This window comes from Alligator sinensis, unplaced genomic scaffold (assembly GCF_000455745.1).
Source record: "Alligator sinensis unplaced genomic scaffold, ASM45574v1 scaffold154_2, whole genome shotgun sequence".
NCBI classification, from domain to species: domain Eukaryota; kingdom Metazoa; phylum Chordata; order Crocodylia; family Alligatoridae; genus Alligator; species Alligator sinensis.
In genome coordinates this window covers 423,397-444,440 of record NW_005842528.1, presented here as the reverse complement: position 1 = coordinate 444,440, position 21,044 = coordinate 423,397, and the positions used below count along the sequence as shown (strand labels likewise).

Below are 21,044 nucleotides of genomic sequence, written 5' to 3'. Positions count from 1 at the left end.
TGGAAAGGGCCCAGACACCAAGTGGTGGTGGGGCGGGGAGCTGCCCTGGGCCCGATATGGTTGTGGGGGAAGGGAAGAGCAGGCCCAGGGCCAGGCTCAACGTGGCCGGGGGGGAGGAGCGGGCCCGGGGCTGATGTGCTGCGGGGGGAGGGGAGGAGCAGGTCTGGGCCTGACCCAGTGGGGGAGGAGGGGACGAGTGGGCCCAGACCTGACACAGCTGGGGAGGTGGGGAGCAGAGCCAAACCCCAAGTGGTGGCTGGGAATGTGTTAAACAGGCCTGGATGAAGGAGGGAGGTGGACACAGGGCTCTCTCCCCTCAGCTGCCCCGCCCATCATTCTTGACGGGCAATTTTCTTTTATATATATATACACATATATGTATGTATGTATGTATGTATATGTATATATATATACACATACATACATACATACACCCCCCCCGTAAGCCAATTCCCAAAAAGCAAACCTTTAAATACCCTTTTTAAGCCATCACAGGGCTTCACTTTCCCTATACCCTGCCTCTCTCCTCGTATACCCTGCCCCTTTCCTCTTAGGCCTGTGATGGAAATTCCCAGTTCATCTGTAATGGGGATGCCTATCAGGGTCCAGTCTCTGAACTCCTGGATCTTTTTAGTCTTTTGCTCACTGGTGCTTCTTCTCTTGCTGAATGCTTTCCCTTATGAAACTTAGAAACTCATTTAAGTAGTCCTTAGATCAATTTATTTATTATTCCCCTGGCCTTCCCCTCCACCTTACTTCAGGCTTTACAAAATCAGTTCCCTTGGAGATGCTGAGGTAAAGGCTGTGCGGCTGTTCCTAATCACTAGTCAGTCTCCTCTGCGCCTCTCCTTCTCGACTGTAATTCATTCACACTGATAAAATAAATCATGGCTTATTTCTTAATCACGGACTCAAATTCATTCAAATTTCATAAAATAATCACTTTTTCTTTGAGTACTGTATCACCATTTAGTTAGGCTGCATAAATCAGTCCTGAATTCTTCTTTCACTTCTCCTCATGCTTACTGGGCAAATCTCTCCCTTGCCTTGGCACCAGTCCCACTGGGTCCCATCCTCCCTCACTCTACTGGTTTCTGCTGGCTGTTCTGGGGAATGTCTCCCTTTTTGGCTTGTCTTTAGTGTGGCCATAGAGACCCACACTGCCTGCTGTCTGCTTTACTTATCTTTTCCCGAGGAGCTTTGGATCCTCATTCGGAGCTTGTTTGGGCCTTGGTGGCTCCCACCAGTTCAGCTGCCTAGATCTTCTTTTTTCTCCAATCTATGCAGCTCCTGGTTTTGCTGGTTTCTCTTAACTGAGAGTCCCCATCTGGCCTCTTCTTTAAATGGTCTGGTCCACCTTCTGAGCCAATCAGAACAGGCTCCCTGGGGCACCTGGTCCCGTGCCTCTGGGGCCTGTCCCATCTCCTGTTTCCCCTCCTGAACCCTTTTCCAGTGCATTGGGAACAGGCTGCTATCCCGGTCCCACACCAGTAAGTCCCTTGCTGCCTTGGCTGGCGCTATGGGTCTGGAGCAGGTGCTTGACTCCAGCCCCCACTACACAGTCTTCTAGTGACAAGTCACAGCTGTGCAGGTGGGAGACTGTCAGAGAAGAAGTTTATACTTTAGATATGCCTGCTCCAAAGTTGAGCTAGCACTAACATCGGTCAACATTTGAGCAGCTCAAAGTGCAATGTGTAACAAGGCCTTAAGACATACAGGATTGCTCTCTACCAGAAAACATTCTCCATTAATTTTGTGATTCTCAAAGGATCAAATCTACTTGGCAGTTTCACTTAATATATTTTAATGTGAATAAAAGGAATAGCTTAGAAAAATCCCCAAATCTAAAACTTAGTCTCTTAATTCTTTACAGTTTAAAGTACTTACAGATTCAGGATTTTTTATGGAGGCCTTAAACGAACTGAGTCTGCTTAATCATGGAGAAAGAACTCCCTGGAAACTACCTACAGGCTGCAGACCTTTGGGGAAAAATATGGTAATATACATACATTTTAAATGATCTACACCTTTTTATGCTACTAATCTATAGCATTTGGTTCTCTTTCTTAAAATTAAAAAGATCCAAAATTTTCACATGCAGCATAGCCATTTCTACTTCCTAAAAGCTTCTAATGTCCTTGCCTCTTTCAGTGTGCAGTTTAGATATCTGCCATTGAATGAGACAGATCTTTTTATATCTATTACATACACGCAATTTGTAATATATTATAATACATTATGTAATATATATATTTCATTGTACTACCTCTCTGCATGTGGGGTGTAGAGGGAGAATGGTAAAGTCATTTCATTGTGTTATTGAGAGAGCTTTGCTCTAGATTCATGGTAAAAGCTGGCTCCAGCAGACCTCGTTGTTTGGCCATTTAGGCTGGGGAGTCAAAGATGGCTAGATGTGATGCTGGCTGCATTGCTCCCTTGTGTACTGTTGCTACAGAAAGTACCAATTAGTACACCACATTAGGCGTGTCTACACAAGACACTATGTCACCATGCCCACCTATGCCCCTGCACAGTAGCAATGAACTACTGTGCAGTAGGGTCAGAAATGGTCAGTAGGGTCAGTATATCTAGACTTCCAAAAGGACTTTGATCTAGTATTCCACAATGTCCTTGTAAAAAAATTGGAGGATTGTGGGCTTAACTCCAAGGCAGTCAGGTGGGTGAGAAACTGGCTGCAGGATAGGACCCAGAGAGTTGTAGTGAATGGATCTGTGTCATCTTGGTGAGAAGTGGGCAGCGGTGTCCCGAAGGGGTCAGTGCTTGCTCCAGTACTTTTCAACATCTTTATTAACGATTTGGATGTGGGGGTGAAAAGTTCACTGGCCACGTTCGTGGACAACACCAACACCAACAAGCATGGTCACGCTTAAAGATAGACTACAGATACAGGAGGACCTAGATAGACTAGCAAGTTGGGCGAATTGGAATCTGATGAAGTTCAACGTTGAGAAATGTAAAGTGCTCCACCTCGGGACGAGCAACCCTCAACACAGCTACAGGCTTGACAGCACCAAATTGACTAGCACCATGAATGAAACGGACCTGGGGGTAATAATAGACCACAGTATGAATATGAGCCGGCAGTGCGATGCTGTAGCCAGTAGGACAAATAATACTCTGGCATGCATCAATTGATGCATCTCCAGCAAAACCAAGGAGGTGATTATTCTGCTCTGCTCAGCACTGATCAGACCACAGCTGGAGTACTGCATCTAGTTCTGGGCACCACATTTTAACATGGACGTGGACAAGCTTGAGAGAGTCCAAAGAAGAGTCACCCGTATGATCAGAGTCTTACATGGCAAGCCATAGGAGGAAAAGCAGAGTGATTTGGGACTCTTCAGCCTGAAGAAAAGAAGGCTGAGACGGGACCTGGTAGCAGCTTTGCTACACTAGGGGAGTACATCAAGGGCTCAGTGAGCAACTATTGACCAGGGCACGGGAGGGGAAAAACTAGGAGTAATGGCCACAAACTCCTGTAAGACCAATTCAAGCTCAACATTAGGAAAAACTTCTTCACATTCAGGGTGTCCAGACTGTGGAGTAAGTTCCCTCCAGAGGTGGTGCAATCACTTACCCTGGAAATCTTCAAAAGGAGACTTGACAGTCACCTTGCTGGGGTCACCTGACCCCCAGTTATCTTTTCTGCTTGGTGCAGGGAGCTAGACCCAATGATCTTCCGAGGTCCCTTCCGGCCTTACAATCTATGAATATGAAGATATTCTAAAGTCCAAGGTAAATATTGAATCATTTCTTCAGTTACTTTGTGTTATGAAGCCTATGCAATGAGTACAGCAGACGTGATATAGAAGAATAATATGTGATCATATAATTAAAGACTCTTAGTGAAATCCTAATTGTATTTAAGTCAAAATTCCGTTGTGGGGCCCAGTTTTCACCCTTCTTTATAAAGCCAGCAGAGTGAAAAATGTGTACACAAAATTGATTTTGTCATTTTCTGATTGTGGAATATTTTATTTGTAATTTTAACTTTCTTTTAAGTTAGTCACTTGCAAAGCTTCCATATATATGTATATCTATATCTATGTGTGTGTTATATATACTGTATATGTACCGTATGCAGACACAGTGTATTTTCTTGCATACAACAATTTTTTGCAGTTATACTACAGGAGAAGCTTGTAGCCCTTTAGAAGGACTGTTTTCATCTGAAATTTGGTTAGTCCCAAAAGATGAGTAAAAAATAGTTTTATATACCAAAGTGGCTCTGAGTTCCCTGCAAGTTTTATAGTAATATGACAGTCCTCTTGTTCTAAAGTGTTTTCTTCCCTGGTTGCAATGTGAAAAACTCATACAAGCTATAGTGGGAAGAGAGTGATTGCAAAGAAGAAGTGAAATGGACTAAGTAGGATGCAAAGTAAGGGTAAAGTTGCATGTTACACCTAGACCATACTAAATATGTGGAAAGTTAAGTGGTACTAAAGTTAGAATGAGCAGTCTCATGTTAAGGGTTAATACCGTTTCTTGTCTGCACAGTTCTGATTTACCATTAGAAGGCTGGCAAGCAGGGGTGCAGCTAGGAGACAGGACACTTGGGCTCTATCCCTGCTCTGGTTAGCAGGGAGGGGGCTGGAAGACGTGGTCTGCAGCAGCAGGAGCATGGAGCTGGGAGGTGAAGAGGCATAGGGGCTGTGGCTTTCCTTTGCAGACCACCATCCTGGGGTGGAGGGTAGGGGTAGAGCCCTCCACCACTGTCGACCTGACTCCAGCCCCACAGAGCAGCCCTCTTTCCCCACCTGCTTCCCCAGGGTGGAAATGTAGAGGCCTACAGAAGGAAGTCATAGCCCACATGCCTGCATGGCTCTGCACCTCCCAGCTCCATGCTCCTGCCACTGCAACCCCAATCCTGGTGCTGGCAGAGTCCCGCCTGCTCCTAGGTAGTACCACACCCTAGGCAGTAGAGTTTAGAAGGGTGCTAATGACTCCTTCACACAAACTCCATGGGGTTATGGGTTAACAGACTGAATGTCCTTCAAGCATAATATACTACTGTTACTTTCTAGAGGGCACAAACATAATACATATACACTTTTTAAAGAAAATAATTGCTATATAGTAGTATTTTTTGCTCTCATTCTGAAAATCATCTCAATTCAGGACAGGCCTTGTACATGCACTTAAGCCTCATTTAAGTGTTAAGACTTAATTGCTTTCCTGAATTCCTGCCTAACAACATACTATATTAACACAATAATGTTACATCAGTTTTCTTCCCCCACCCTTTACATTAATTAGCAGTTCACATATTATTCATTGTTACATTTTGTTTAATTACAGGTCTTTCAGAAATTTGATCCGTCAAAATCACTCTTGTCCAGTGTAAATTTACAGGTAAGAAAACACCTTCCCCTCTAAAGTTTTGTCTCTGAAGCACACCATGCTCCTCTGCCTCCTAAACCAGAAGGAATGGAGCCATGCCCACTTGATACTGCAGGTAGCCTAGTCAGGGTGGGGTTATTAACACTCACATAACAGAGCTATGCAGATGTTGTTACAATTCTTCTGGTCGAGGCAGTGCATACAGAGCAGCTTGATATGTTCATAGAGCTAAAATGTTAAAACAGAGCATGACTGTGTACCTTTATGGCATCAGTTAAACATTTCAGGAACTGTAGGGCTTAGTTTATTTTGTAATATATAGTTTCTATATGACCTTGCATTTTCTATTATATTCACTGTAAAAGCTTCCCTTTATTATTATAATAAGGGACATTCTCTAGCACTTTAATATTAAACTTCACAACAGACTGCTCAGGAAATAAGTTAGTGCTATAATCACCCACTTTTTTTTCATTGTGACATAGAAAGATTGTGAGTTGACCAAAGTAGATGACTACCCCCTTAGGTTCCATTATGAGATCTGATTTCTAGCATATATACCTCCTTATGCTACTGAGAACTTCCTCTAGTTTTGTTATTCCTTTCAATACTATTTCAGAAGATTTTTTTAATGGCAGAATGGCAGCTGAAATCCATTGTGGGGGGAAAAAAAAGGAAAGGTCACAAAATCTATAATCTACTTAATGAACAGTCATGCCTTATATTAATGAAAGATGCATGCTAACTGTTGATTCATTTTCTACTTTTTTTTTTTTTTTTTACTTTGTCTCCCTACTGCTATATGAAAGACCTACACAGATCACAGGGGAAAATGACTAACTGAATGTGCAGGAGAAATAATGAAGCAGACTGATTATAAAAAATGTACTGTAAACAAACTGAGGAGAGAAAAAAACTATTTCCCCCCATGATTTAATTGATTTACAGTTAGTTTGTGTGTTGTTTGTAATAATCAAAGTGTAGCAGACAGAAGTGAGATTTCTAACTGGCCAGTTTCCCTTCCTTAAAAAGCTTATTTAAAAATGTTTTATGTCAGTTTGAAGGTACATGTTCAATCTTCAATTGATAATTGAAACACTGGCTCAAGATCTCTCCTTTCTTGGGTCTGCTGTGCTGTGGTATATGATTTTTTGGAAGCCATTTAAGCTTTCCTGCTTCTAAGGTTACTCATCTAGTATGAGGCTGTTAAATTACTTGAGTGTTTTGTGACTTTAATTAAACTATTTCTGTTCAGTGTGTAGCCCTTGAAGAAAGGGCTATATAATTGCCCCCCAAAATTTTGTGTTTTTCTTTCTTTGTAGATGAGAAGTAGGTGTTTAATGGAACCAGGGTTTCACCCATCTTTTTAAGGCAATGGAAGTTAGCCATTGACTTAAATGAGATCAGGAATTCACCTCTCTATTGGACAGCTTTCTGCTGATCCCTAGTGTTAATGTATTGCGCAGAAATGTTATATTATGAGGTCAACAGACAGCTGTTATACATTGCTTTTTAAACCATATATAAGCATTGTAGAGTGTTAGAAAGCAGATCTCAGAAGGGACCCTCTGATTCCATGGGCATTCTTCTGCTGCAGTCAAGTCATCACTTTTCTCTGTCACAACTTTTCTGTGTCCATTTTCCTATCTGAGAAGCAGGGATGATAATAATTCTTTCACTTCAGAGGGCCATGGCTTGTGAGGGGGGATGCTTACAAATTATTATTATTATGAATAATAAAAAAGAAGCATTTACAGATGAGGAGTTATTGTCGATCCTGTGGGAAGAACATTTCTATTATTAGTTTTGTGCTGCAGGTTTAGTTTGGGGCTTTCTCTTGAGGAGGGGGATCAGGTAGACATGGTGCAAATTATAGCAGTTTGTTTCATGCCTTAACCTTTCTAAGGAGGGTCACTTTTGTGGGCAGAGTTTAGATTTGGGGTTGAGATTTCTGAAATAAAGGTTATTTGTGATCACCTTTGTTCAAAAGACTGCTGTATGCAGTGTTAATAATAATAATAGTAGTAGTAGTGATAACAAAGTAACACTAAGGCTAGGGACAGAAGTTACACATAAATCAGTTTAAAACTAATTTAAACCTGTAATAGAAACTGGTTTAAACCTGTAACAGGACAGAAGTTCAGTGCATATAAACCAGTTTCAAAATGACCAAAACTGGTTTAAGATAAACCTGGTTGAATGTAGTATCAGACTTAATTGATTTGGGTCAAACCGGTTTATGGAATGTCTGTCCCAGACCCCTTGCTGGTTTAAGGTAAATCAGAGACCCCCAGCATGCTTTTCAGCCCTGGGCCGGGCTGTGCTGTCTGCTCCAGAGACCAGAGCTGGCCCTGCCCCTCTGCTCTCTAGCTGGAGCAGGGGTGGGAGCAAGGCCAGCTGGCCCAGAATGGCCCCCTGAGGCAAAGGGGGCAGGGAGGGGTTTATTTCTCCCCTCCCTCCCTTCTTCCCCTGGAGGACGCCAGCTGGGGTCTGCCTGACCAGGGTGGAACAGCCCCTGTCAAGCATTCCCCTCCCCCGCCCCTGGAGCAGCAGCGGGGTGTGGCCAGCCCCGGCAGCAGCCTCAAGCGAACACGGATGGAGAGGGGTTTAATTCCCCCCTCCCTCTCCCGTCCCACTGGCATGGAACCCAGCCAGGGTATGTCAAGCTTTTCCCCCCTGTTCATGGCTCAGCACAGCCCGGGACCCCCAGAGCCTCCCTCCCAGCCAGGGGGCAATCCTGCTGTACCCTCCCAGCTACTGGGGCTGGCGTTTCGCTTGGGGCAGCCCACGAGCAAAGACCAGACTGTGGGGGAGGGAAGGGAGCAAAACGGTGCCAAGCCCAGGTGGGGACACGCAGAGGGATTGCGGCGGTGGTGGCTCCATCCTGGATGCGAGCCCTGCCAAACAGAGGGACCCAGGCTAGGGGGAGATGGGAAAACCGGCTCAAGTGTGTCTGCGCTAGCCTAGGGCAGAGCTGAGCATGCAGCTGGAGGAGCAGCTTCTGGCCTGTGGCTTCTTCTACCCACTGGAGAGCAGCGCCTGGGCTGGCCCCAGCCCTTGCAGCAGCACACCCAGTACAGATTTGCCACCTCACTCCCAAGCACTACTACCTGCATCTTGCAGGCTGCTGGGCGCTGACCTGGGCATGTTATGCTCGCTCTTCTCCTACCCAGACACAGCATGGCCCCATGTACCAGGCACAGGGTGCTACCTGTATGCCTTCCCCACTGCTGCCCTGGCTATACTGGTAGGTGCTGCCAAACTGCAGCTAGCCACTGGGCAGGCAGTAGTGGGGTGGGGAAGCTGTAGGGGTAGCGCCTGGTACCTGGTATACAGGGCCGTACTGTGCCTGCAGCTTCCCTACCGCCACTCTCTGGGGGGTGGCCAGATGCCAGCCTGGTGTGGCCCCCTGAGGTGAAGGGAGCGGGGAGGGGGTTTATTCCCCTCTCCATCCCCTCTCCCTCCAAGGGACTACAGCTGGGGTCTGGCAGCCCTGGCCACTGCCTCTGTCACTTGCCCCCCAGATACGCAGACCCTGGCAGGCGTTCACTGGGAGGAAAGGGGAGGGAGGGGGGCAGTAAACTGCCTCCCTGGCCCTTTTGCCTCAGGGGGCCATGCAGGCTGATGTCTGGCCACACCCCTTCCCCTACTGCTGGAGCAGCGAGGGGAGCAGGACCCTGATGGGGCAGCAGCCCCTGTTATGGTGTCCTGGGGAGAGCATTCACTTTTGTATTCACTTTTAGTAGACTAACCTGGAAAGATTGAATCAACTTGGGCTCGGGCTTTTTAAATGTCTGTCCCTAGTAGAGTATACCTAGACTCACTCATTTTTCCTCCAGTTGGAAACTGGCCTGCAAAGCTCTGGCATATGCTTCCATGGGGCACATTATGTTAGGGAAAAGAAATAACAATTTTTCCAAAGTGGCAAACATCTTATTACTCTGTTCTAGTCATATCTGTTTGTATCTTCACAGACATCATTATAAATAGAGGTATGGCATTTCTGTTTTCAAATGCAAATACCATGTAATTTCATGTTAATTCAATTTATTAATTTTGCTGTAGGTGCTAGAAGACATTTTCAATTGGAACCTACCTCCAGCCATGATTTCAATGTGCAACAAGAATCTCATGAATAAATTAACTTTGGCCAAAATGCATTTCATCATTCGTCTTTCTGCAACAATAAATAGTATTCCTGAAGAAGTGATGAAAACAACCTATGTTATAGATAATACCAGTTGTAAAAAGCCAGGCAGAAGCATAGACTCAGGAATAAGAGGTGAAAAGTTTGCCCATCATTTGTCATTCAGTTTGTTATATGTACATGTTTATCACTTTTAACAGCTGTATCTGCATTATATTGACATATTTTAAACAGTACTCATATTTCATTGTGCTGAAAATGAAAATTGCGTAATATTTTATTTTAGAAAATTCAAACATTTAGGTTTCAAACTTTAAAATTAAAATTCATATTTTGATTTTATTCAAGTTAGTTTTCATTTTTATTATATGTTTTCATACTTCTGTTAATGGTTTTCATTTCTTTTTCTTATGGTTTTTAATGCTTCGTACTGTTTTAACATGTCCCAATCACTTTCATCTAAATGATATCCGTTTTCCGTCTAGGGAAATGAATGGCTCTCTCTGAATACCTCAACAGTAAACATGTACCTGATAATGCTCAATAAGTCTTGTACTTTTTTCTACATATTTAGGTTGCTTCAGTTATTGGTTCTTTTAATTATGTGTGTTGTGGTAGTCCTCAAAATGTGTTAGAGCCTTTCTAAACACAAAAAAACAACTTGTGGCTCAAAGACAACGCTATATAAATGAGTATAGAGATTACACAGATTATATGGATAATCTTTATATAGATTAATATAAAGAAGGGGTTACTTACACGAACAATAGCATGGACAAAGTCAGATGTGTATTTGTCTGTTCCTGGGTTGTTTGCCTCAGTTTGATTTTTAAATATATGTAGTATTCCGAATTTCCCTTGTTGACATGGACTTGTTGTTTTCATCACAGGAGTGGTTCTTTACATGAGGGAGGGTTTAATCTTGCCTATTTCCAGCCCCCCATCCATCATCATCATCATCATCATTAACTGCCAGATCCAGCATCTTTCTGTGACTGGCAATATATTACTATCACTCATCTCTTCCTTACCAGATTTCTGCATCAGTTTCCTCCCAGGAGCAATCTCTTATAATAATATCCTTCTGCAACCTGTCTTCTCATCTTTTGTGGTCTTTCCAGCAGACTTTTACTTCAGTATACATCCTCAGTATTCCATATTGTGTCCTGTCCTTGTCTCTTCTTTTCATGTGTTCCTTCATCTTCCTATTTGTATCGTCTGGCTTTTGCAATTTAGTTTGCCATTTAGGCAGTCATGCCTCATTTCAAATCTCCTTGATTTACCAGCAGTTTTCCATAAAACACACATTTCTGTTGCTTACAACTGGCTCAAGTCCCTCTTCATTAGAACCCAAGTCTCTGTCATAAAGAATACAGTCAGCACTGAGCATCATTAATGTCCATTCCCTAGGATGAGATAAAGTATTTAAATCCATCAGTTGCATTTAACACTTCTCCTCTTAAGACAACAGTTTTCCCTAAGTCCGTGAACCTCCAGACTTAGAGACCTATAAGTGCAACTCATAGGTATGAAATGCAAAAAGTTTGACATGGTAATAGAATAAATATGAAAATTGATTGATATTGAATCAATATGAAAATTGTTGATTACTTATTAGATATTGAATGAAAAGGAAAAGAGAATACACTCTTCATATTATTGAGAGTAATTTGCTTAATTGTACTCCTGTGTCATTTGAAGCTTTACTTGTAATTTAATTGTCACCTTTTGCTTTTACAAATTTCATTTGCCAGTTAATGCTGAACTGAATTCACGAAAACAGGAACAAAACATCACAACTGTGCAACTTGTTAGATGTAAAGATGAATTAAACATGGCCATGCTCAAGGTAATTTTTATTAGAAAAATAAACTTAGGAAATAATTCATAAAATATAACAAATATTTTCATTGTTGCAGACATTTTACTGGGAGGGATTAGATCACTTGCAGAACTGGAAATTTGTTCAAAAATCTTTTCTAGGTCAGTGGTTCTAATCTGATCCAAGTTGCTAGTGATTGTAAGTAAAATCAAAGATGTTCAGTTTGCTCTGTTGAATGATTTTTGGTGGTGACAGTTTGCTTCCTGCAAAACATATGTCCACAACATAAGAAAATACTGTTACAACCAGATACTAAAATGATTTTTCCAACAAAGAGATCCAGCCGCCTCCTGGGAGGTGTGCGGGAGTGCCCCCAGTGGCCACTGTGGGCAGGCTCTGAGCCCCCACTGATTGAACAGTGAATGTCTGTTCGGGTTGCTTATGCTCTAACTTATAGCGCTTTAAGTAAAGCACGATACAGCTCTTCCACCAGGGACTTTTTGAACATCTTAGCCATAGGCATATATTTCAGAAAAGTTAGAATATAATAGAAGGTTTCTTCCAACATGAAAAATAATTTCATTTTCTTTACAATTGAAGATTTCTAACCTATTATAATAGTATATAAAGACTATTATATAAAGAAAGGAATAAAATGTTTAACTGATTTCTCTAATACTGTTATGCTATTTAGTAGAATGTGTTTTGCAAGATGTAATGTGTGTAGTCATAATTTATAATAGCACCAAGCATAGAAAAATATGTAGTGTTGCATTTAGTATATTGAATTTATAACTGCAAAAAAGGAAATTGCTTATAGAAATAGAATACTGTATTCATGATTATGTATTTCAAAATATGGAAAACAGCAGATGATAGCAGAGTAGAATACTTTTTAAGTAACTTTTCATCTGCATTATTTCTTGAAATTACATACGTACTGTGATATTCTGCTCTTAGGGTTTTTTATTGACAGAAGCTGAGAAAAAGCTTAACCATCTTGTAACAAACATACAGAATGAATATGACAGGAAGATTTCTCAGTTTTCTGCTGTAGAATTAGAAATTGTTGTTGAGGCGAAGCTTGAAGTTGCAGCTATCTCTCAGCAGAGACATCAAGCAGCTTTCAGGTAAATAACATCATGACCAGAATTCATTGCAGCTTGTAGCATGTAAGATAAAAAAAAACTCAAGCCCAACAGCCCTTATTTTCAATCACCTATGCTTTCAAAGATGCTCAAATATTTCAAACCTTAGAAACTGACCAAAAGTAAAAACAGTAATTTACTGTGTGTATGGCAGCCTGTATTTTGGAGCCTACTTTTTTTTATTTTTTGGTTTGTTTATTAAAAAAAATCATACAGCAGTTGCCCTGTTCAGCATGTTTGTGATGTTGTATTGCACAGTATTTTTTAAAAAGTCAGGTCTTCAGTGTTTGTTGAAATAAGGATCTGAAAATTTTAGCAAATGCCTCCCTACATTTGGTGTACTTCGCATGTATGCAGGATACTCTAGGCACTATAGAAAGTATCTTCCTACATTTGATATGCTTCTAATATATGCTGTATACTCTTGGCAGTATAGAACCTTGTTTAATTTTAAAGTGTCTTTGTGTCATTGAACTAAGAGAACATTTTTCACTAATTTTAACTTTAGTACTTTATTTTATATATAAATATCTTTGTACTAATTTAACCTTTAATACATTTCAGTAAGTTGCATTGGGTATTAATTGCACTACTATATACTTATATATTTTTTAAATGAATTAATAAAAATGTGTGGAATTTTGATTTTTCACATTACTCCTGAATTTATAAATCTGCATAAAATAGTTCTGCTGCACTTGAAATATATGGTACACACTAAACGTATTAATTCATTATAGACATTTCTGTATACTCTTCTATATATGATGCTAATGGTTCATTTGGGAGAATGTTCTTGTTTATTATAATTGATAGTATGAAATCATATAGGTGAATCTATTTTTAACAGAATTATAATGCTATTACATTATTTTTGTCTAATACAATCTTCAGTTTATTATAATGTATAATTTATGTTATAATTTAACACAATTGTCTAATAGAAAAATCTAAGAGTACTTGAGGTGGAGTAGGTTGCTGAGTAGAGGCTTAAATTTAGCAGATTAACCATTTGTAGACTTATCTCCAGTATTCTACTTTATTTTTCCATTCTCTCCAGTATCATCATACTGGTCATGCGACTCACCTTCCTAGTATTCTGACACTTGCCTACCGTCCAGCTATATTCTCATGCAGCCTTTAGTCGCAGCCTGCCAAGAGCACAGTTGTTGCCTCAATATATAGAATAATACTGATTGTACTCTGGACTCATCTAACACTCCATCTTCAGAATACTGTACAGACATTCACTAATTAACTGAAGGCATTAGGATAGCACTGCTGCATGGCTTTTCAGCTGAATTTTCTTTGGCTTATTTAAAAGACAGTGGAGGTTTCCTTAAAATCAAGGCATTAGGGCTATGATTACGTTGTATCGGGTTTAATAAGGCAATTAGTAAAGATAGGAAATGAGAACCTGAGGATCACCTACAGGCCTACGTTTCTTCTTCTGAAATCTGTGTGGCTTGCTAGTCCTGTCAAGGCAGATTAATGCTGCTGTAATTTTCTCCAAGAGAAAAAAAACCCAGTGGGCAATGACCTCTCCATGCTTTTGATTGATATGTTGATTTTATGAAGCTTTTGTCAGTCTGCTAAGACTGTGCAAGGTAATCTAAGCAAGCTAGTTTAAATATCAGAAGTAGTACATCTGCATTAGTATGGCACTTTGTCGAGACAAAACTCCTACTTCTTGGGTTAATGCTAATGCAGCTATACTACTTCAGTAGCTGAGCTAGCTTGGAAATCTTTCCACCGCACTGCACTTTGCTATGTAAACATATTCTAAGTGTGGTGTCTCTCTTTGCTTACATCTTGCTTCAGATATACAGCCCTTTTTACAGTCTCTTAAAAGTCCTTGTTTATCATATCCATTTCATGGGCTGTCTTCTGGGCTCCCGTACATGGTGATGAGTGTTTAGTGGAACTTAGATATCAAAGCTTCAGTTGTCCATTTGAGTAGTCAGGCAGGCAGGAAGTCCTTTTTTTCTTTGCCGTCCATGAGAACTGTTGGTATCTGCCACAAATACAAATGAATATTTTGATTATTGCCTCAGGAAAGTTGAATGTTTCCTGCCCAACTGGAAATCAAAACTATTCATGATTTTATAGAAATGTGTCTGGTGCAATATTTGAATGTTTGAGCAGCAGTGAAAGTGTTAGAGGCAGTTGTGTTTCCAGATTTTGATCATTTTGGCTGCTTACAGATATGGGGCGGGGGAAACAACACTTTACTTTCAGCTCGGTGTGCCCCCATGCCGAGCACAACACATGGCCAGAAGAGGTGTCACGATGCCAGTTTGACCTGGCCCACCCGACGTCTGCATGCTTCAGCAGGGCTTTTTGATGCTTTTAACTAATAGCTGATTGAATCAGCTATTAAATAAAAGCACTGAAAAGCCCTGCTGAAGTGTGTGATCTATACAAGCATTAGGCGAGCTGAGTCAAACCAACATGCTTCCTCTTCTGGTAAAGCACTGGGTTTTTTTTCCATGTCTGTCTGTTTGTCTGCCAGCATCAATGAATATTTTGATTATTTCCTCAGGAAAGCTGAATGTTTCCTGCCTGACTGGAAATCGAAACTTTTCATGATTTTATAGAAATGCATCTAGTGCAATGTTTGAGCAGTGGTGAAATTGTTAGAGGCAATTGTGTTTCCAGATTTTGATCATCTTGTCATTTTCTAATAGTGCTGATACAGTGATGTAGGTATTTTGTCAAGGGAAATATATAGACACATTACTCTTGTTGACAGGAAAAATGAGTCACAAAAATTTCATCTGGAGAAACTTCCACTTTACAGTTTCTCTGCAAAACCTTTATGCCTGTGAGAAACTTTATCTGCAAAAGCAATCCATTGAACTCCCATTATGTGAAGTTTCGTATTTCCTAGCTACGTAGAAGGTAAGGCAGGGTGGCAGGTTTTGAGATTCACTGGTTTAGAGAAGCATGGGCTTTTGTAAGCAACAGCTTGTTTTGTCAGATGCTATGAGGAAGATGCTAGAAAAGCTCCTCTTTCTGAACCAGTTCGCTTCTAAGGTGCTACTCTGCCTTACCTTTGCTTGATCTCAGGCAAACATGGCAGCCACCTCTGTTTCCTAGTTAAAGATCTTGTCTATCTACAGATAATATTCCGATTTGCTCCTTAGGCACTTGCACATTGCAGCATCTAAAAAGTAGGTGCCTGGCCTCAGGGGAGTGATTCAAAGAAATAGGTTTAGGCATATAGGACGTTATCACACGTGCTCTGGGGTGGAGTGGGTGGGGGGGTGGTTGCTTTAATTAGAGTGCCTTTGAAAGCCATTCACTGACCTTTAGTTAAAGCACCCCCCACTGTCATATTGAAGCACGGGGATGCTGAATACACATGACACAAAGGCTGCTGGAGCATGCTAATTAGCACGCTTCAGCAGACTCAGTTAATTGAGTCTGTTCCAACACTTGCTAATTAGCATGTTTTCGAGCAGATGTCCAGCATGTGTACAGGTGCCCATAGTCTCCTTATACAGTCTACTGGGAGAGTTAGAAATCACAAAGGACAATTCAGAGAGCCCAGATGCTGAACGAGGTTCTAACAGTGCACACCTTTGACACAAAATCCAGATGATTAGAGCATTTGCACAGGAAGTGGGAGACTTGATTCCTCTCCCCCCACCCCTGCCCTGCCATCTTATTCAGAAGAGGTTCAGTTCTTTAAACCCTAGGTCATAGAATAGGAAGGTGCCTCCATGTCTTCTGCTGGAGCTGAGCCACTGAGCAGCCAAAGCTGCAAGGATGATGGGGACAGAAGAAGACCATGTGCAGGGAAGTGAAATATCCAGCCCATGTGCTGAATCTGCCTTGCGGAACTGTGTCATCTGGCTCACAGGTTAACTTGGAATTTGGGGGTTTGGAAAGAGAGATATAACCCTTGAAATCCAGGGTACAGGGTCCCACTCGGGATGCATTTAGGTGGCAGGGGTGTAAGTGATGGCTGTGTTAATCCCTGTTGGCTCCCTGAGATGACATAATATGCCCCTGGACCTGCCACCACTGCTGCTCACCCTGGTGCCAGAGATGAATCCAGAGGGGCTTTTGAGGATCCCTTTGATCCGGATTTGGATTGGTATCTGACCTTGTATGAAATGATTAGAGCTAACTGGCATAAATAAAAAATTCTAGGCTTGTTGACTAGATATATTCTAAATCAATATTTAAACTTCTAAGGTAGAGTAGCCTAGTTTTCAGAAATGCTGCTTGCTCACAGCTGAAGTTAACTGACATTGTGGATACTCAGCAATTCTGAAAAGTAGGCTGCTTTTACTTAAGTGCATATGTATAGGTTTTAGATGGTTCTGTTTGCTATCTTATGCACTGATACTGGTTATATATCTTTTTAAAAAGTTTCTGCAGTATTCTGTTGCACTTATCTTGCGTCTCCTGTAAATTTAACACATATTATCTCTGCAACTTCTTTTTATGGATTTTTTTTTTTTTGCCTAAGCCTATTTATTTTAATTTCAACATGTTGACCATAACATCTGACTCAGAGATGCTCAACTCCTGACCCATGGCCTAAATCCAGCCTGCAGGGCTCCTCACAGGCCTGGAAATTTGGCAATGGGCAAGCAGGGGTACCAATCCCGTGCTGTCAAATTTCCACACTTGTGGGGAGCCCTGAACCTAGCACACTGGATTGGGTGCCTGATCCCAGCGTGCAGGGCCAAGGAAGTATGGTACCAGGCCCCTGGGTACTAGAAATTGGGTGGGGGCTAATCTAAGGCTAATCTTGGTGTGCAGGACCAAGAGAGGGCAATGCCAGGCACTCAGGGCCCAATTTGTTAGATAGCTCTGCTCTACAACAAGAATCTTTTTTGTCATAACTTTTTGTGATTCACTGCGTACTGCTTTAATGGAGCATCTAATTCCTAAGTAGACAGATTTCCACTCACAAAAATCAGAACCACAAGAGATAAAAGGCCAAGGTCTGAAAGACACCGAATTCAATTTCTCACCTCTCCCAGTTATCCGTCCAATGCAAAGTAGGCAGACATTGGCAAGAAGATGTGAATAATTTTAGACTTCTGCAGTCTGTGCTGTCTGTTTTGTGCATAAATCCAGGACTTTGTCCTCCAAGACTGTTAATCTAACACTTTTCAAAAGCAGTAAATTCACCTAGAGCATGATTCTCATTCAGGTTACGGCTCTGCAGTGCTTCGGTGGTATAAAGAGGCCTTGAAGTAGCTGTAAATTACACGTATTCTCACTTTAAAGCAGCTTTACATTGCCAGAAATATTAAAAGAGGCCCTAGTGCTAATAAATAATCCGGCTCATAATTTTTAAACAATTAATGCATGGAATAGTTTTGTGACTTCCAACAAGAAATGGTGCCTTTACCATTGACCGATGGTAGCACTGAAGCTTTTTTCCATTGTTAGGTGGTTTTGTTTCCATGAGCAGAAAAGATGCATCATCACGGAAAAGTAGTGAAAATTCAGGAAGGTTTTGAAAGCTGAAAAAATACTGAAAGCAGAGGCTAGAAAAATATTCAACTCATAATGTGAAAATATGGCACTAGTGGTAAAGTTGCTTATAACTTCAATGCAGAAGAAAACTGGAGATGGCTGTTGAAAGGAGCACATTCTATGGGGGCTAAGAATCTTTTTAGAAAAGATTTTCCCTCCTAAATTATTTTCATTTTTTTCCCTTGTTCTAAAAACCATTTTATATACAAAATGTGGAATTTCTATGCTAACAGTTGTTAGAAATTTCTTTTCAACCGTAAGGTATCAGTGTGTACATATAGCTGCTAAACTTAGGGGTTTTGTTGACTGGGGTTAGGCTGATCTAAATGTCTACCTGTGCAGGCATTTGGAGAGTTTAATTTGGTAAAAAAATGGTGCACCCAATCTAAGATGGTGTACCTCCTGTGGTATACTAATTTAGATTGAGTTCTCCTTATAGTCCAACTGCTGCACAGGAATCTCAGCTTTCATTTTATAAAAGTAAGTTTTATAGCCATTGTGATTGTAGAGGAAAGCTTGGAAACATGACTCAAATGCAGCCTAGAGGCTCAGAAAGAAAAAGAGCTTAACACTCACTATTAAAAAAATAAATAAATAAAATCTCATGGTATCTGGGGACCAGACTCACTTTTTAACATTTGGGCTTGTTTTTTTCTTATAGAGTACTAGGTCTTGGAGTGCATGTATGCAATATAGTGTGCCTGTATGTGATAACTCACACTTACAATCACCCGCACACACAGATAGGATAACTCGTCCTCACATATATGTGGCTCAATGCTTTATGATACTCTTAGTTCAGATTGGTCCACACCTTGCAGAAGCCCTGGCCACCACTGGACTCAGTTCTGGCCATTGGACCATAGTAACCATGCCGTGGACCTGACATTCTGGCATTTTAAGACCAAAAGTTTATGGGGTCTCAGACTCTCCAGGGGGATGAACTGATGATGCAGCTGACCCAAGCATCACATAACTGTGACTACTAGAGACTTTCCCTGGTTTAGTCCTGGTATATGACCCTGAGATCAGCCTTCTATTAACTCCTTACGGAAGGATTTAAGTCACTGCTAGGTAGTAGGCCAATGCGAAGCAGCAAGTATTTGCTTTGGATTTGGCCAAAGCAAATTCAGTGATTTGATTCAGTGATTCAAATCACTGTCCCGATTTTCAATTTGGCCTATTTGGATTTGGAGATTCGGTGCCAAATCAGAGACTCAGCCATAGACTATAATGGGGGATCACTAAAATACCTTTAACTTTGTCCTTTTTTTTCCGATTCAGATGAAAACAGCAGGGATGGTAGCCCCTTATGAGGCATGAAGCCTGCTAAGATTCAAGGAGATAGGTGCAGGGGTTTCTGTGAAAGTGCACCTCAAACTATTGAGAGCAAAACTCATATCACTTGTGTGTGTGTTAAGGCAAAGCGGGATGAATGCAGTAGGGATGGTAGCCTCTTGTGTGGGCATGAGGCCTGCCAGGTTTCAGGCAGAGTGGTGCAGGGGTTTCTGTGAAAGTGCACTTCAAGATTCTGAAAGCAAATAAAAAAAGAAAATAGGTATGGAGTGAGGAGGGTAGCACTCACTCCGTCTGCACGTGGAGCTTGGGGAACCCCAGCAGCGGGAGGTTCACCTTCAAAAACACCAGCTGCTCCACCAAACCAGAATCTAAGAAGGTACGATGGGATGTCACAACATCACCAGCAATGCTGAACACCCTCTCGCTTGGAGCACTGGTTGGTGGACAGGACAGGTGTTCCGAGGCAACTGTGGTCAGACCCTGCCACACCTGGCTGTGGGTTACCCAATAGGCCCAGGGGTCACAGTGCAGCAGCTCCACATCCTTGGCGAGATAGGTAGCCACGAGGCCTCCATGCTACCTGCCTGATGGTGGGGTCTGGTGCCTCTGGACCCCAACATTGAAGCCAGGCCCTTGGCCCACATTGGCAATGGCTGTGGTGGAAGAGATCAGCTTGTGGTTGGAGTGGTGGCATGGGAAGATGGATCCCCCTCTTCCATGTCCCTCTTCCTCTGCCCTTATTCTTCCGTGACTCTGTTCACCAGCACCTCCATTCAATGATTGAGGGTTTTGCTGCTGCAGATGCTCTCTTTCACTCTTGGGTCACACATGCCCACCAGCACGTGGACTGTACTGGACTGCAATGGATCCAGCCATTTTTTGATACTCCCAGCCAGGAACATTGATCCCCTGGAATGTTTCCATTTCAATTTCAAGCTCCTTCACTATGGGGATCACTTGGCTAAGGAGGGCATCGCCAGAGCTGAGGCTCTTGGTGGCCTCGAGGAATGGCTTGAGGACCACCAAGATCTGGGAGATGGTACTCCACTCTGTTTTGTTAAGCGGGCCACTGATCCCAATCTCCCTGACCAAGGCCATCTCATGGATGGCCTTGTGTTGCTCAACCAGCCTTTCCAGCATCAGGTATGTGGAGTTCCACTGAGTTGCCACATCCTGCATGATTTTGTGCTACGGGATACTCAGCACTGCCTGTTTATCCTGCAGCATCTTTCCCCCCTTGATGCTCCAGTGGAAGTAGCCCACCATCTTCCTGCATTTAAAAATGAGCTGGTTGGTAGTGACCGTGCCGTCACCAGGAGCCCTGTCCCCTTCCAAGGCATTCATGACTATCCTGACTACGAGGTGGAACCTGTGTGCCACACAACGGATGTCAACAAAGTTGGCATCACACATCACCTTGACCATATTGGCCCCATTGTCGGTGAACATGAACCCACGGGTGAGCTTGTCCTGCCCAACAAAACACCCCTGCACCATGCGGTTCATGGTCACCATGATCTTCCTTGCCGTGTGGGACTCATCAATCACCTCCACTTGAAGGAGAGCCCACCAAAACCCTGACTGATTGCACCAGTGCCCTGTGAGGGAGAGGTAGGTGTAATCTCTCCCCTGGCTGATCCAGATGTTGGATGTGAAGTGCAAGGCTACCTGTGGCCCTGCCTTGTGCAGCTCTTCCCTCAAGTACTCCCTGCATGCCTCATACAGGGAGGGCACCACTGTCCTGCTAAAGATGGTGCTTGTGGGC

General features: G+C 42.3%; 1 protein-coding gene across 1 annotated transcript in view; it reads left to right on the top strand.

Annotated features, from left to right (window-relative positions):
* Positions 1-21,044, top strand: part of CFAP54 (cilia and flagella associated protein 54) — a 231,349-nt gene that overhangs the window by 146,649 nt on the left and 63,656 nt on the right. The window contains exons 48-52 of the mRNA XM_025213430.1: positions 1,874-1,996; positions 5,320-5,373; positions 9,427-9,643; positions 11,263-11,357; positions 12,291-12,460. Coding sequence (XP_025069215.1) covers positions 1,874-1,996; positions 5,320-5,373; positions 9,427-9,643; positions 11,263-11,357; positions 12,291-12,460 — 659 coding nt within the window. The remainder of the gene's footprint in view (positions 1-1,873; positions 1,997-5,319; positions 5,374-9,426; positions 9,644-11,262; positions 11,358-12,290; positions 12,461-21,044) is intronic.